Raw genomic sequence first — 16,597 nt, forward strand, 5'->3', positions numbered from 1 at the left:
GGGGAGGTGCTGGTGCCCCACCTTGTAACTTTTAGCCCAGGGATGTTGGAAACCCAGGTTCAATTGCCCCTCTCGGCCAGAGGCAGGAGAAGGAATTTAAACTTAGGTCTCCTACCTCCCAGGTGCAGACTTGAACCACTGAGCTATGGGAGTCTGATGTGGACCTCCCTCAATCTCTCCTGTTGCATAAACAGTAACAGTGTGGTTGGAGCCTGGGTCTCTCTCTCTCGCCCTCCGTGTTTCTCCACAGTGGAACAGCCCGGAGTACCTTTGTGGATCCCACCCGTAGACATTCCCCTTACTAAACCACCACCCACGCGCTGGGCAGCTGCGGGGTGGGGGTTGTCCATCTCCAGCAGATGCCTGAGCTTGCTGTCAAATACAGTTTGGCACAATTTGTTAAGCCAATCAAATAGCTCTGAGTTGATCTGAACCTGCTGAGGGTAAGGCTTAAGGGTGATTCAAGAGCATGGGTACCCACCTCAGGGAAGACTGTTAAAAACCAGAGCACAAACCCCCAAATTGGTGGTGAGGTCTAAACTTAGATTTCACTAACGCATTGCACCAAGTGCAAACTTTGCAGGCAGGTTAACAACCTTAACACAGAGTCACAGTCCCCTGGGGTGTACTCTGGTCTATCTTGCCACGCAGGTGAGCGTATCTTTGTGGTAGATGGCCCCTTACATCAAGAATCACAACAATATTCAGATTACTCCTAATCCCAGCCACTTATCCCACGTCAAGAACATTTTAGGTCTCGCACCAAAGACCAGGCTTGTAGCCAATCCTATGGTGAAACTATATGAAGATTTATTTAATAAAAAAAAGGAAATGAGACAGTTATTTACAAGGTTAAAGCAAGCAAACATATAAACACAAATGAGTTATAGCCTTAGGTTTCAAAAGGTATTACAGGGCTCGATAATCAGAAAGTTCTATATGTCCTTGTCAAGGCCGAATCCCCACTCTGGCACTCGTTTAGAGCCTGACCGAGCTGTGACCTTCCTCCATACTGCCTTCGCTAGCTTGGTGAAAATGCAGGCAGGGGCGTCTGGCATGCGCAAGGCAGGGAGCCTTCTCCGCTGAGCATTAGCCCTCTCTGCACTATTTCCTGTCATTGCCTAATGCTGGATCGATGGTGTGGTGGAAAGGCCTGAAACGGTTTAAGTCACAGCTAGAGCTCTTCAATGGGGCCATTTTTAAAGCACATGCTGTGACGTGTTCTGTCACATTCCCATTCAAACTGCTTTTCATTTTTCAAGGGGTGACTTCGAAGCCGTTTTTACTTGCTAGTACAGAAATTGTGCTTTGCTGTATGGTATAGTAGTTGAACCACAGAACCGGGAGGCGAGACGCTTGGGTTCTGCCATTGGTTTGAGCACTATCCTTGACAGTCCCTTAAGCTTCCCCATGCCTCAGTTGGACCCCTGCCCCAAGCTGCAAAAATGGCTCTAATAATGCCCATTTCAAAGAGGTGTTAGCAAGATTAACTAATATGCATTGAGATGCTGGATACAAGCTATAGTAAGTGGAAATTATAACGGTTATTAAAGTACCTTGACAGGATGGCGCCATCAGCAGCTGCCCACATTGTACGTGGCCATGATACCTGGGAAAAATGTATCTTGATATAGATATATCTATAGTGAGAGAGGCTAAGGTTTTTAGTGGGGGTCTTCTGATCTCATTGTAATCTTGCCTTTTTAGCTTTTGTCTTTTGGCCCAAACAGAGTCAACTCATCTTTGCAGTGTTCCTGCCCTGAAGCCAATGCAAGGAGTTAGGTGGGAGGGGCTCAGTCTTGTTCCCTGATACTTGCCCTGGCTTCCGTTAATAGAGGGGGAATCCATTATTACAAAACAGGCCAGTTGTGGCGTCTGTGTGTAGGTGGACGGGCTGAGGGTTGAAATGGATGGTGTCACCAAAAGTGAGTGACCACATCAGAGCTGCTTCAGTCTGCGGTTGCAGACACACTGAGCTCTGTGACATGGCCAGGTCATGGGGTGATCCTGAGAAGCCAGTTAAACAGTCTTCTTAGACCACAAGGAATTTCCATGTACGATAAAACTGTCACCTCCATGGCTGATTTTTTTCTTCTTTCAAGAAAAGAGGTTTTAACTTAAGACCCTGCAATCTCTCCCCCCCTCCTGTTTTCTGTTAGTTTCCCTTGGCACTAAAGCAGCCAGCATGACTCAAGAAGCGGTGAAGAACTTTGGTATCCTGACAAAGGGCTTTCTGACTCCCTGGAACACAATCCTCTCGACCGTAATGTGCTGTCACACTGACAGCTGAGTTAGGCCTACGTGAATCATCTGTATCCCCCCAACCCAGTGTTTCCAAGTGACCGGTCCGTGGTCTGGCACCAGTCCCTGACACAGTTTAGGAAGGTAACAAGCCAGTCCCTGGTATCAAAAAAGCTTGAGAAACACTGCCTCGGGCTGCCTGAATATGTAGATTTGGGATGACAATCAACTTTTAATTTGGGGGTAGGGCTAATACCAAGGTAGTGAGCAAAACACTTCAGAACACAGACCACCACAGCAGGATTGCCTTTTGCTGGCATGACTCCAGGGCTTTCCTCTGGCCACGGATGCACCTTTATGTCCAGGGGGAGGGAGGGGGAATGGGGGCGGGGAGGGGGGAACATGTCAGATTGCTACCGGGTGGCAGTAAAAACAAGAAAAATGTTACCTCCTTTGAAATCCACGTGCCAGTGTAGAGCAGCCCAGCTGTCCTCAGCAGAGCCGTGTGAAGAGGGCAGGTCTGTGGTTGTACTTTTTCCACCAGTCCCCTTAGAAGGGGAACTGCTCAGCCTACGGAGATGAGCAAATTGTTTCCCTGGTGTACAGTCTAAATAGCTTAGGCTGCAAGTGCCACCAGCATTTGGGGGGAGGCGTCTTTCCCGCCCACAAAAGCATCAACAGCAGAATTTTGTGGCCACTACCCCGGCCTCTGCCTCACTTGGGTTGCCAATTTTGGCTGGCCATATTCCTGGAGGTTTCATCACGACATGATCTTTACATCAAGATTCATCTTTGCTTCACGTTGGGTTGGCAACCTTACAACGTTGTGTGCCGTGTGTGGGGGAGGGAGGGGGGGGGTCAGGGAGAACTGGATGAGCCATGAAGGATTTTCCAGCTCCAACCGTAACCCATCCTGCTACGGCGTGGACTGCATGAGCTTTCCAAACCCTCCCACTACCCCCCCCCCTTCCAGCACAGTGGAGCTACAGCCGTTCTGCTGCTTCTGGGGAACTCCCTCCCTATGCAGTAAGGGGACAGGACTGTTCCCGTGGAGCTACTGGGGGTAGCTGCTCGGACATGTGGGAAGGAAGCCAGTCGGGATGCCAGTGTGCATGGGGTGGGGGGTATCTTATGCCTCTGTCAGAAAATCCTGCTGCAGAGGCCTATAAAAACGGGGAGGCCATGGACCAAAAGTCCATGACAGGCTACAAGCTCTTTGAGCAGAGTGACACCTTCTTAGAAGCGTGACAGAGCAGAGAGAGGACAGGACGGGGGACGGGTGCCGTCCAGCCCAGGGCAGGCTGAGTTTCTTGACCACGGGAACAAGGCAAAAGCGTTGCGGATGGTGGAGCGTTTATTTTTGTTCCTGAGGACGAGGCTGTCAAAGTGCAGCCCATAAATAATTCTCTCTCCCGTGCAACAAGGTCTTCCTCCAATGCCTGGCCCAACCCCCGCTCGCTTCAGCAGGGCCGGAGAGAAGGGGAGGAGGTGTCTTTGGCTGACAAGAGCCCGATGGGGAGGGCTGGGAGGAAGAGGGTCTCGGGGGCTGGGTTCAGAGCAAGGTTAGCCAAATATCGGATAAATTAAGCAAGGGGAACAGACAGCTCAGCTCGCAGTGAACTTTTCACCCAGCTAACCTGTTCCTCACCCGACCCCGCACAGGTGGAGAGCACAGCGTTCACTCCCACGGCCTTCCGCTACCCGAGCACCAGGCATGGGCCAGGGCCGAGGCCAGCCAAGCAAGCGCTGAAAGGGGCTTGAGCCACTCTTTGAAATACAGGAAACATTACAGGCGCACGTCAAGGTTAGCCCCACTCATTTCAAAGGAGGAACCGCTGTGTCTCACCGGTGCACAGCCAGAGAGGAGAGTGAGGTTTTGTTACTTCTGGCCGTATCCCACCAGAACGTGGAAGACATTCCATGCTGGAGAGGGCAAGGAAAGGGGGGACAGTGGTTAAACCAGGGCTATTGGGGATCCCTTCTGGGAAGATTCCAAGCTCTGATGGGAATCCAGTGAATTCTGATGTTTCTTCTTCACTGACCGTTTTCTGCATTGGCAGGGCTAGTAAATACAAATAATTGCTGACAGATGTGGAGAGACCGTTACATGTATGTTAGCCATTAAGTTTAATTTTCTCTTAGTTTAAACTATATATATATAGGGTCTACTTCTGATCTCATTTAAGTCAGTGTAAATTGTTGTGATAAATGCCTAGAGAGAGCGAGAGCGACCGCTTAGAGCTGTGGTATCACTTGGTATCCGACACCCCATTATGCAGTTGCCATCCTCCCCTCTGAGCACGGTTTCATTCCTAAAGGGTTACTCCCTTGCCTGCCTGGGAAGCCAGGACCGTAGGCCGGATGCAGAAACCTGGCGTTTCTCGTGGCTGCACAGAGCACACCTTTGCAACCGGAAAAGCAACATGGTTCAGCACTGACAGAGCTGGCAAAATGCAGACTTGGTGGGAGAGTGAATAAGAATCTGGCTGCAGCTCAGTTTCCCAGCCTGCTGGCACAGCTGCTAATAAGAGCAACTGCTTATTGGAATAGCACGTCTTACTTCGACTTGGCCAAAGACAAATTTGTTTGGCAAATTGATCAATTAGGACCTGTGTCTTACATAAGAATTCCTCCGTCTTGGACACTTTAGTGAGAGTGCCAAGCTCTAGGAGTAAGGGCTGGAGAAGACCTATTGGGTCATCTGCCTGCACAGGACTGTTCCCGTTTGCCTATTCCCCTCTGTCTCCTTGAGGCTGCTAAGTGACTAATGGGGTTTTGGGAGATGATTCACACTGGAGAAGACCTAATACTTTCCAGGATTCAGCCCTATTTGTACTGATTTCCAGCTTCCTTCCACTGATACCCCTGGACTCTGCCATGCACTTCCAGCCCCAGAGATGGTCCATGCCTCCTGGCTGCACACTTGATATCTCCTTCCTCTTCGCTACAGGCAAGTTGTCTGTATGTAGCGCTCTTAAGAGAGAGATTTACTCCCTTTGGCATGGGGCCTGTGAACTGGCCTCTCTGGGGTGGATGCTGAATTTATCCTGTACCCACCAGCAAAGCCATGGGGCACTAGAGAACCCTGGGCAGCCATGATGCCAGCTGGTAGGAATACCGGTTCCTGCCCCTTCACAAATACTGATGGTCTATTTTTCTAGCACCACATGGCCCACGGGGAGCCATTTGTTCATACTGAAACATGAAAACAGGTGCTGCTGAGGGCAACCACTTCTTTTTAAAGCCACTTCCCCCCCTTCCTTTTCCTTTGTGATTTGCCTTTTCTCCATCTATCACCTTCCTATGCTCCCTCAAGATCCTCTTCTGTCTCCATCATCCCCATCGCCTTCTCCACACTCTTGTCCTCTTCTCCTCCATCTCCCCTTTACAGGCAGGCCCTGTGTCCGTCCTCTCTCCTTCATAGCACTTGTCTACATATGCTCAGAGCACAGCTCGAGGTCAGCCATGACTAGACAGAGCTAGATACCCCACATCCGTAGGTTTGGCTCAGTTCAGGGGTTCTGGTTCATGGCAGTGACAGGGTATTTTACAGCAGGTTAAGTATTGATACCCTTGCTTAGATCTTGCACAAGGCAGACTTAAGGAGGTAGGAAACCAAAGAAACAGCTACTTAGTTGTCAGAAGAGTGATGAGGTTGGGTCTCATTGCAGAGAAGGGAGATCTCCACACCCTTTAGTTGTTACAGAGCCCGGGGTTTTGGTTGTTTGTCTGGTTATATAAAATCATTTTGTTCCAGTTTCTCTTGTTGAAATCTTTGCTCTCAAAAATTCTCATCCTTGGGGAGGAAACCTGCTCACTGAAATCTCTCTGTCTGATTGTGGAGCCAGCTGATTCACCCCACCAGCTTGCAGGTCCCACCCTGGAATTATGCTGGTGATGGCAAAAGCTGAACATAAAAGATTGACTCCAGTACTCAGGGTCAGGGCTCGGTTTCACATGGAGAGAATGCTTTCACTTTTGGGAGCCACTAAGAACTGCCAAAAAGAAAAGGAGGACTTGTGGCACCTTAGAGACTAACTCTAATTCGTAGCTCACGAAAGCTTATGCTCAAATAAATTTGTTAGTCTCTAAGGTGCCACAAGTCCTCCTTTTCTTTTTGCGATACAGACTAACACGGCTGCTACTCTGAAACCTAAGAACTGCCAGGAACTCTGGCAAGCCCTTGGATATCAGGGGAATGGAGAACCTGTTCAGATGACTAATAAAAAAACCCAGTTCTTCCCCTTCACGCAGAACCTTCAGCCCAAACCTTTTTTAGGAAACGAACATCCCCTTGTTTGGCTCTCAGGATATTTGATGGAGGGAGGGCACGTGGTATAATGTTTAGGGAAGGAATCTGAGGCCAGATCAGTCCCTGACATAATGCCACTTATTTATCCCAATCAATCAGACTTGGGTTCTATTCCTACCCTTGCCAGTGACGCACTGATTGGAGGCAGGTCGCTTAACTTCACAGGGCCTGTTTTTCCCACCAGGGATGCTCTTACTGGTGGGGCAGAGGGAGGAATTCAATAATACCTTAGAGAGGTTGTGATTCTCTGAGACCCTCCGATGAAACGCAGTGCAGAGCATTTTGACTTTAAGCCTTGCCGCTATGTGGGGTAGCCGCACGGGATAGAGTTTGCTCACTGCCTGACCTCACTTTATAAACTCTAGCCCAGGCTAACAGACTCTGTATGATCACATTTTAACTAGACCCGAGCAACCCAGCTGCTTATTCCTGCGCTGGCTGATCGTGCTGATTGCGGGGGGAAGAGCCCTGTGCTCCATATGTTGGCCCAGCAGAATGCGCACACAGGAAAAGCACCAGCGTGGCTGCCTCCTTTAGTCTTTGAGCTTTAAGCAGAGCTGGAACAGCAGACGCTGGGAATTTATGGCGCCTTTTGTGTGGGGAGTGAAGCTGGCATTGCAACACCTACTTCATCAGCTGCAGGGCAGCTGAGGCGAAGAAAAGCCTGAAGTAACCTTTGGAACATTATTAGTATTATTTTTATCCCGTTGCAGCCCCCTGGAAAATGAAAGTTAGCAACTCCTGCGCCGATGGCAACAGAGGAAAACCGAGAAAACCCAGGACTCAGCAAATCCATTGTGTTGTGCTGACAGAAAGATACTGTTACAACACACTTCAGCTGCCAACTTGCCGCAGTCACTCAATCCATCATGGTGGGCTGTTGGATCACAAGGCAGTGAAACGCAGCCTGGCGTGTTATTTTAGTCTTACATGGACTGTGAGATAAACGGGGCATGAACCAGCCCCCTGGCAGGGGGTCGACCCCTAGCGCCCTCATTAAAGTGCCAATCAAAAAGAGTAATGGAACAGGGGAATGGAAAGCTGGCTTCTCCAGCCTGTTATTGCTCGCAGCCTGAGCAACGTTCACAAGCCAAGGGAAACAGCTCTCTTCTGGGGACAACCCAGATTTTCCAAAACTACCTCCCCTGGCCTTGTCTCCCCAAAAGCAAATGTCACGTCGTGTCTGGGTGCCTTGCTTGTGCTGGAAGCCTCTTTGCTGGCCACCAGCTGTTGCGGTATGTGAAAGCACTCAGTTGGAGAAGAGACACCGCTGAATGGAGTCCAAACAAGTTCTTGAATGGGCAGGCCTCTAGCTCTTGGCTCCTTGGAAGATACAGACATTGCGTTGCACAGCCTTTCTGGCTGTTACAGAGCCTGGAACACGTACAATTTATTGAGAGCAAGAATCAGGCCAAGCAACGTTTTCCCAGTGCTTTTTCCCCGGGCCTTATTACAGTTCTGGAATGACTGTGCTGTGAAAGCAGGTCCAGTGTGCTCGACCTGGCCTCTTTCAACTGCCACTGGATCCTGCAGCAAACAAATGTCAGGCCCTTACAATACTACTGTAACCAAGGGTATGTCTACAGCCCTGCCACACTCCCATTACTAAACTTCTTGCTGGTAGCTCTAGCCGTAACAGCCCCAGTAACTGGGTAGCCTCCACCCAAGACATGCCTGGCTGGCTGCGAACAGCTGAGCGAGCCCAGCAAGGGTGATGATCGCGCACTGCTGAAAAATTAAATCTGCTGCTCGCTGACACTGTGGATAGAGACCTCAGTGGCATAGCTCAGCTTCCACCTCCTTGTGCTCAGGGGAAGGGCTCTAAGTGGCTGTTTGAGAGACAAGAGCGGGAAAATACCTTTGGGTTGCTTAGGCTCAATACCCATGGGCCATATAACCCCAAGCAGGGGAGTTTTCTGTTTAACCTCTTACTTATAAGCATTCACCCTTGAGGATGAGCCCTTGCTGACTGCAAACGTGTGGGGGGTGTTGGGTTTTTTTTCCTGTGTCCCTACCAACACAGGCTACGTGTCAAAAAGGGATTTGATAGTTTGATGACTAAGGTTAGCGTCTGCAGTGGGAAAAACTGTACCAGGGGTAACAAATCTTCATTCCTCAGGACATAAACCGATCAGCAATTGCAGTGTCTTTTAACGCTAACCGGTGAAGCTGCTTCCTGGGCAAACCTAAGCTGGCAAGGCCTCGAAAACCTGAGTTTGGCCGGAAGACTAGTGGATGGAAGTGCTGAGTGATAAAACTCGGAATAGAGGCGCCCACAGAATTTTGCAGCCAGATGACAGTCTTTGACCCTGTTACTGTATGGCAACGAAAAGCTGCAGCTTGTAGAGCTCTGGCTGAAGGATGTGATTTCAGGGAACCTGGGGTGAAAATGGGAACATGCCTTCTTTGTATGAATCTGGCCAAGGTGTGATTGACCCAGAGAGTAAGACCGAGTCTACACCGTGGGTGTCCTGCCACCACTTCCTTCTGCCTTGTTTCTCCAGTGGCCCCTGGTCTCCAATGCTCTGATCTTCACTTGTGCAGCAGGAACCTGGCTGACTTCCTTCATGGGAAGGCTGGGGAAGGAGGGTGTCTGAATAAATGAGGCGGGGAATTAAATTAAGAACTATATAATGACTGAGATACTCAACTCCTTTGGCCTGTGTTATCTGGGAGATCAGACTAGATGATCACGTCTGGCTTTATAATCTATGACTAGCAAGAAAAATAAAAGAAATCTGGACAATTGGGAAGTAATAGAGAGACAAACCAATGAAAAAAATTGAGCAAGGGAATGAAAATTTGAATATACTTAGGCAGCTCAGTCAGCCTGGATGGTATGTATCATAGGATGTTAAGAGCACGAGGAAATGTAGCTCATTAAGAATTGTTTTGAGTCATGAGGCAATCAAAAGGTACTGGAAGATTAGAGACAAGCACACTAGGTATTAATCTTCAAAAAAAACCCAGGAGTGAGCCTGACAATTATGTCCAGTAAGGCTCTCTTCTAGCCCAAGAAAACCAATTGAACAAATAAGAGAATTACTAGACAGTCAGAGGATTTTGTAACCATTCACACTCCTAAGGAATAAATCTTGCAAGAGACTCAATTGTTTTCTAGATTAGCAGATGAAGGGAAAGCGAGAGATCTAAATTTTCATAAAACAGTTCATGGTCAATCACACAAACAAACTGTGGAAACTAGTTCAAATTGGTTTGAACAGAAGACTGCACAGTGAAGAAACTTAAACGAAGAGGAGTAATCTGGGTCATCCCCATCATAGGTAGCCAGTTGAGAAATCTGGATCACCGTTCACATTTTTGTAGTCCATCCAACCCTACTCTAAAGTTCAGGGTTTGTTTGTTCTTAAATCAATGTACCTCAAACATCTGGTATTCTTCGTTAATAAAGATGATATGGTCCATGTATAACAAGACTCAGCCGAGTCTTTTCCTCCCTCAGTCTATTGATGCTACCAGCTTTAGCTCTGAAATGCTCTGTCGCTCTTCCCTAGCAATCATCAAGGATGGTTTTCAGTTGCAAAGTGCTCAGAATGAAACTTATTTCTTCAGTAACAAATGCAGCTTGTGCTGATTCAGCAAAGCCATTTAAAAAATGCACTCGCTTTCAGAGAAAGCTTTTTTCCCTTCCTTTTCAAGAAGAACTTGGTAAATTTAAGGCATTTGTCTTTTCCCCGATTTCCTTAGACAAGTAAGAGGAGCGGATAACATTATTTTTGTGGAAAAAACACAGTCGCCAGTGTATTCTGATCCTTGATCCTCTTTCATGGAAGAGGGAGCGAGGGAAGGGGCGAGTGTTGTGGGCAGGCAGAAGTTGGCAAAAACTAAACTTTCTAGTGACTACACTGACTTGTGATCCCCGAGAGGAGACAGAAACCCTCTTGTTCTAACTCTAGCTGCCAATACACATAGATCACACACTGGATCCTCCTGGCTGCTTTCACTTTGTCCTCGCTAAGTGCTGCTGTTTAAGGCTCTGTGTAGATAAAACTGAGGAAGTCTAGCGGCTAGAAACAGAACAGGAAGAAGGAGCCCGGTTTCTGGTGCTACCCTTGATTTTATAAGCTCTTGACCAAGACACTGAACCATCTTCTGTTTCTCAGTTTACCCATCTGAAAATGGGTGTAATGCTACCGGTTTACACTGAAGGGATGTTACGGTGCTTTCTTAATGTTTAGAAATTGCTCCTAGTGCATGTGGTCTAGAGATACACTGAGGGGTTCTTCAGGGCTGGGCCAGGCAGGTAGTGAGCCAGGCTATTTACAGCTCTGCCTCCATAGGTTTGTAGCCATGCAGATGGGTGCTGCCCATGTAGCTGCATTAAAAATTTTGATTTCTGGGCTGAAGGAGGTTGACTATTTTGATGTGGCTGGTTACAAATGCTCCTGGAAGGCACAAGTGCTTTGATTGCTAAATAAACTAGATGTGCAGTGCATGCTGGTGGCCATAGTCACCAGCTGGGGATAGAGAGTCAGCCACGGCCAGCTTAGGTTTCTGCCCCTTTCCGCAGGGCTCTATTCTCTTTGCAAAGAAAGAAAACTCTGCAGAAAGTAATACAAACAACAGGCTGGTTAGGGAATCAGTCTGGGGACCTCTGGCCTCCAGGAGCTACTGGGAAGGGCCCTTTCCAGCCCCAGGGGGCTCCACAGGGTCTGCTTTCTGGTGAGCAGAGCGTATGACCCTCAATCCCCCCCATCACGGGGGTGAGTTCTCCTTTATATTGCCCAGCTGAGAGTGCAGGCCAATCATGAGGTGCTTCCCAGCTGCTTCCTAGCACCTGTCTGCTGGATTCTCTCAAGGATAGGGTTGGCTGCTCCCTCTCCACCCCGAGCTTATAAAAGGGGCAGATTGCCTTGGAATACCCATCTATTCCTCTTGCAAGTATCAGAGCCCATTGGAATGAAAAAGTAACCTGTAGCTTGCTCTCCAAGGCCTCTTTAGAAGTGCCAGTGGGGTCTCACTGATCAGGAGCAAAGTCGAAGCCTGTTTACCTGTGTTAGGGTTGGTAGGTTAAGCAAACAGAACTGTGGGTTTTCTGCCCCCCACCCCCTCAGAACTACAGGGCAGTCCCCGCAATGTCATTAACCTACCACCTGTAGCTTGGAACCACTGGCAAAGTAGCATTCAGGAAGGGCCTGAACGTAACAGACTCTAGCTCCGGTGAGCGACTCTCCCTGGTCAAAGCAAACGTTTGTGCTTGAGCTTTTTGGGAGAGGCTTGCACAGCAGCTGCCAGCAGTGTGTGTAAAAGGGATCAATTAAAGATCAGACAGACTCCAGTAGCCTCCGCCTTCCAGGGACAGCAGGGAAGGGGGTTTCAGAAATAGCTGTCTTGGTTTTCTTTTTTTTCTGGTTAAAAAGCTCTTTGTGGCCACAGTGTTCAGGGGGCCATTTTTCCCTGCGTGCTCAGCCTCTGGAAACAATTGTTCTATAGCTTCTACACACAATCCTTGTCCTTTGGGTGACCCGTCCATTTACCCAAAGTATAAACGCACATGAAAGCTGTTTACTTCTCTCATGGCCTTTTAGTACTTTTGAGTCAGACCAGAAAAAGCACGAGGTGCAAGGTTATTCTTATCCTGAGAACTATTTGTGCTGGGCACAGGGCTTGGGCCCTAGTGTGTCAGTTTCCAAAAGGGGCCGTCTGGTACTAGAGTCAAAGCCTACTAGGTAAGGACATAACCGTAGAACAGATCATTAATAGAATTTATATAATGGAATAGGCATTTCTTATGTAAGCACAGCTAGTTCCAAGATTATTTTTACTTCTATACTAATGAGAGTGCTGTAACTCCACCGAGGAAAATGGCTACATTATTATTCAGTGCTCGTCAATTGTTAATGAGTTACTTACTCAAATGTTTTTGGCAAGCCTCCTCGCTGATAACTAATTTTAGTAAGATGATGTTGAAGTAAAAACAAAACGGTACAGAGTTTAAGCATAGAAGTTTCTGGTTATCAGGGAATAAGGTACAGATTATCGAGGGGTGCGAAATTCGGTTTAGGAGCGGGTGGCGTAAGGAATACATAAACTGCAAGCTCCCCGATTGGGGGTAAAAGTTTAACAGGTCAAAGTACAGACACTGAGATATGGGGGTATGTGGTTCAGACAATGGCTATGTTCAGGAGTGGAGTATAATGAGTGGATACGATGAAGCCTCCTCGCCAATAACTAATGCTACACTCTGTCACTATCCACCAGAGCGCAAACCCAGTCGTGGTCCAGAGAACAACCATGGTTCATTACAGAGCTGCTGCTTTTTATTTTTATTTTATCATAAGCCTCGTCTACACTACCAAGTTTGGTTACTGTAAATTACATTGGCTTAAGTTGCCGACTTTCGTCGACCGCTAGGGCACATACACCCTTGGCTGCTCACCACAAGTGGTTACGGTGATGGAAAGATGTGATGCACCATGGCAGGTATCCCAGACTGCCCTGCATGGCCATTCAGTACAAGGCCTTGTGGGACATTTTCACGATGCTTTATGGGATGCCAGCAATTCACCCAAGGATTTCTGGGAACTATGGGAAGGGGTCAAATTCTCACAATGCCGTTTTCTCCATCCCGTAACACTTTGTCCATCCCACCATTTTCATGCGGTTTAAAAAAATTCCCACCCTCCTGTGCGCTGCTTGTCGGTCTCTGCCTTCTCGCTGGCAGAAGCATGGACCCTACAGAGTTTAGTGCAATTCTAACGAGCATTGCTAAACAGAGCATAGGAGGCTCCTGCAAGTGCAGGACTTCAGTGAGTCCTGCGGCAACTAGTGGTGTGCTGTGGAAGAGGAAACGTTCGAGGACAATGACTGGATGACGATGGACACAGTGAATAAAAAGGCCAGGTTGCTGCTGGCATTCACTGAGCAACCACATGCGGTGGCTCAGCTCTGCCAGGCCTGAGAATTGAGCGCTGACTGTTGGGATCGCATCGTGATGTGAGTCTGGCACAGTGGCTGCAGAACTCCCAGCTGGGAAAGCCCACGTTCCTGGATCTTCGTACAGAGCTTAAAAAAAATTCACCACGCTTAATCACACAGTTAAAGAATAATAGAATACCACTTATTTAAATATTTTTGTGGTTTCTACATTTTCAAATGTATTGATTTCAATTACAACACAGAATACAAAGTATACAGTGCTCACTTTATATTATTTTTGATTACAAATATTTGCACTGTAAAAAATAAAAGAAATCGTATTTTTCAATTCACCTAACACAAGTACTGTAGTGCACTCTCTTTATCTTGAAAGTTGAACTTACAAATGTAGAATTAAGTATAAAAAAAATAACTAAATTCAAAAATAAAACAAATGTAAAACTTAAACTTCTTGTTCGGCCAATTGCTCAAACAAACAAGTTTGTTTAGATTTAGGGGAGATACTGCTGCCCGCTTCTTTTTTATATCACCACCTGAAAGTGAGAACAGGCATTCACACGGCACGGTGGTAGCCGGTGTTGCAAGATATTTATGTGCACTAAAGATTCATATGTCCCTTCATGCTTCAACCACCATTCCAGAGGACATGTGCCCAGGCTGATAACGGGTTCTACTTGATAACCATCCAAAGCAGTGCAGACTGAAGCAAGTTCATTTTCATCATGAGTCAGATTCCAGCAGAAGGTTGATTTTCTTTTTCGGTGGTTCAGGTTCTGTAGTTTCTGCATCAGAGTGTTGCTCTTTTAAGACTTCTGAAAGCGTGCTTCACACCTCGTCCCTCTCAGATTCTATAAGGCAGATACCATTTTTATTCCATATGTGGGAGGAATATTTCAATAGGAGTAACATAATAAAGGGCAAGACAGTGCCTTAAAAGGTTTAGGATCACATTGTTTACACAGTGTAGAACCAAATATTTATTTTAGATCCTCAGAATCATTTTGAAATAACTTTACCCTTTCACAGTCAGTATTATAAATGTTCTCCGACTGCTGAAGCATTAGCTGCTCAAACAAGAATGAAAATGAAGTGTTCTAGATGGGCAGAGAACACGCTGTACGATTTTCAACTGAAGAGAAAATAGAGAACATCGAGAACCAGAGCATCTTTAGTGGTATAAAAGCAACTTTCCCTCTCTTGGTATTGATACCTCCTCCTCAATTATTGGGAGTGGACTACATCCACCCTGATTGAATTGGCCCTGTCAACACTGGTTCTCCACTTGTAAGGTAACTCCCTTCTCTTCATGGATAATAATGCCTGCATCTGTAAAATTTTCACTCCAGCATCTGAAGAAGTGCGTTTTTTAACCCACGGAAACTTATGCCCAAATAAATCTGTTAGTCTTTAAGGTGCCACCGGGCTCCTCGTTGTTTTTGTGGCTACAGACTAACACGGCTACCCCGATACCTGTTGGGTTATTGTTTTTATACAACTGTTAAAGCCAATGTGGCATTTGCATCTTTGTTAAATGTGCAATTTATTTATTTTTTTCAAATAAAGGTGGATGGATACGTAAGGCAGTGATGAACAATTTCATGTTAAGCCTGAAGCAATTGTTGGTTTGCTCATCAAACTTGTATGCATCATGTTTTATGAGGATAATAGAGTGAAAGGAAGAAGAACCCAGTGTCACCCTTACTGTATTCTTCACAAGCTAATTTCAGAGTTTCTCACAGGTTAGAGTCTCTAGCTGTTCGATTGATTTACAATATTAAAGGGTCCGGGGTGAGGGAGTTGGCTGTTCAACTGCATTTATAGGCAAAGCCCATCATTTAAAGCCTGAATCTGCTCTCACTGTTGTCGTCAGCTGCAGTAATCCCACTGCCATCACTAGCAGCAGGATGGGGCTGCTAAGCTATTTGTTCTGTTGTTGATAAATATTCATATTCAACTGTCGTAAGGTGGAACGCAAGATTTTCCTCTTGGTGCTCAAGCTCTGGTGATAGCATTTACTAACCGTATAATTAAAGAAATGCAGCAACTGGTCCTCCTTGTTTGATTCCAGCTGGTTTGAATTGTTATGAATCTTCTAAGGGGGGCGAAGAAGAAAACGTCACTTGAAAGCTATGTTAGCAATGGGTTAGGAGTGCCGGTAACAGCGGGGGAGGGATAGCTCAGTGGTTTGAGCATTGGCCTGCTAAACCCAGGGTTGTGAGCTCAATCCTTGAGTGGGCCATTTAGGGATCTGGGGCAAAAATTGGGGATTGGTCCTGCTTTGAGCAGGGGGTTGGACTAGATTACCTCCTGAGGTCCCTTCCAACCCCTGAGATTCTATGATACACAAGGAAGCACACAGTAAGAGTTCTTACTGAAATAATACCAAAATAGTTGGGTTCTGGTGACAAAACTTCATGTCACTTGCACTCTGTCACTTAAGGTACATATTTAACGTTCAAACCCACTGAGCACAAGATTGTTAAGTGAGGTAAATTACTGCCTTCGGTTATGTGTGTGTCACTCCCTTTGCAAACAGTAGGGTGGATGCTCCCATAAGGACACAATTTGGCCTAGTAAAAGAACTTTCTTCACTGTTTCAAAGGCATGAGGTGACAGGTCTTAGAATGGTTTAAAGCCAAATACAATGCACTGTATTCATGTCCAGTTGGTGGGTTACAATCTTCTAACATCTGAACGATAGGCATTGCTTACTGGATGGCCATTACCATCATAAACAGGTAAATAGTTATTTAGTTTCTGAAACTAAAACAGAAATAGTTATTTGAGCCTAGGGAGCCACTATTTATATGCAGGGTACAGTAACCAACCTTTTTAAGCTGTTGGTGTCTCTTGCTTTTTAAGTTACCAATACATATCTGCTCAACGATATATGAATCATCATGTAGTAACTTGATTCTTGCCACTGAACTGGCATGAAGATGGGAACTGTCAACGTGTATTTCTTATTTTAGATTGTGCGTGATCCAATATGATTAGCTGCTTCCCACAAAATCCTTCCAGCTTGAATAGCTAGATGCTCACTGCAACAAGTATGAATTTTATATGGGACAGTAGCAGTGAGCCTAAAGCAATATTGAGCCAATGCACAGGCTGAACTGCTAAAACCTACTTTAAAAATACAAT

At 46.7% G+C, this 16,597-nt stretch overlaps 1 protein-coding gene across 1 annotated transcript in view; it reads right to left on the bottom strand.

Moving 5' to 3' along the window:
• Positions 1–13,674: 13,674 nt before the first annotated feature.
• VPS13D (vacuolar protein sorting 13 homolog D) overlaps positions 13,675–16,597 on the bottom strand; it is a 195,532-nt gene continuing 192,609 nt past the window's right edge. Inside the window, exon 69 of the mRNA XM_048825360.2 lies at positions 13,675–14,301. Within this exon, the coding sequence (XP_048681317.2) occupies positions 14,295–14,301 (7 nt within the window). The 3' untranslated portion in view covers positions 13,675–14,294. The remainder of the gene's footprint in view (positions 14,302–16,597) is intronic.

Source organism: Caretta caretta, chromosome 18 (genome assembly GCF_965140235.1).
Source record: "Caretta caretta isolate rCarCar2 chromosome 18, rCarCar1.hap1, whole genome shotgun sequence".
NCBI classification, from domain to species: Eukaryota; Metazoa; Chordata; order Testudines; family Cheloniidae; genus Caretta; species Caretta caretta.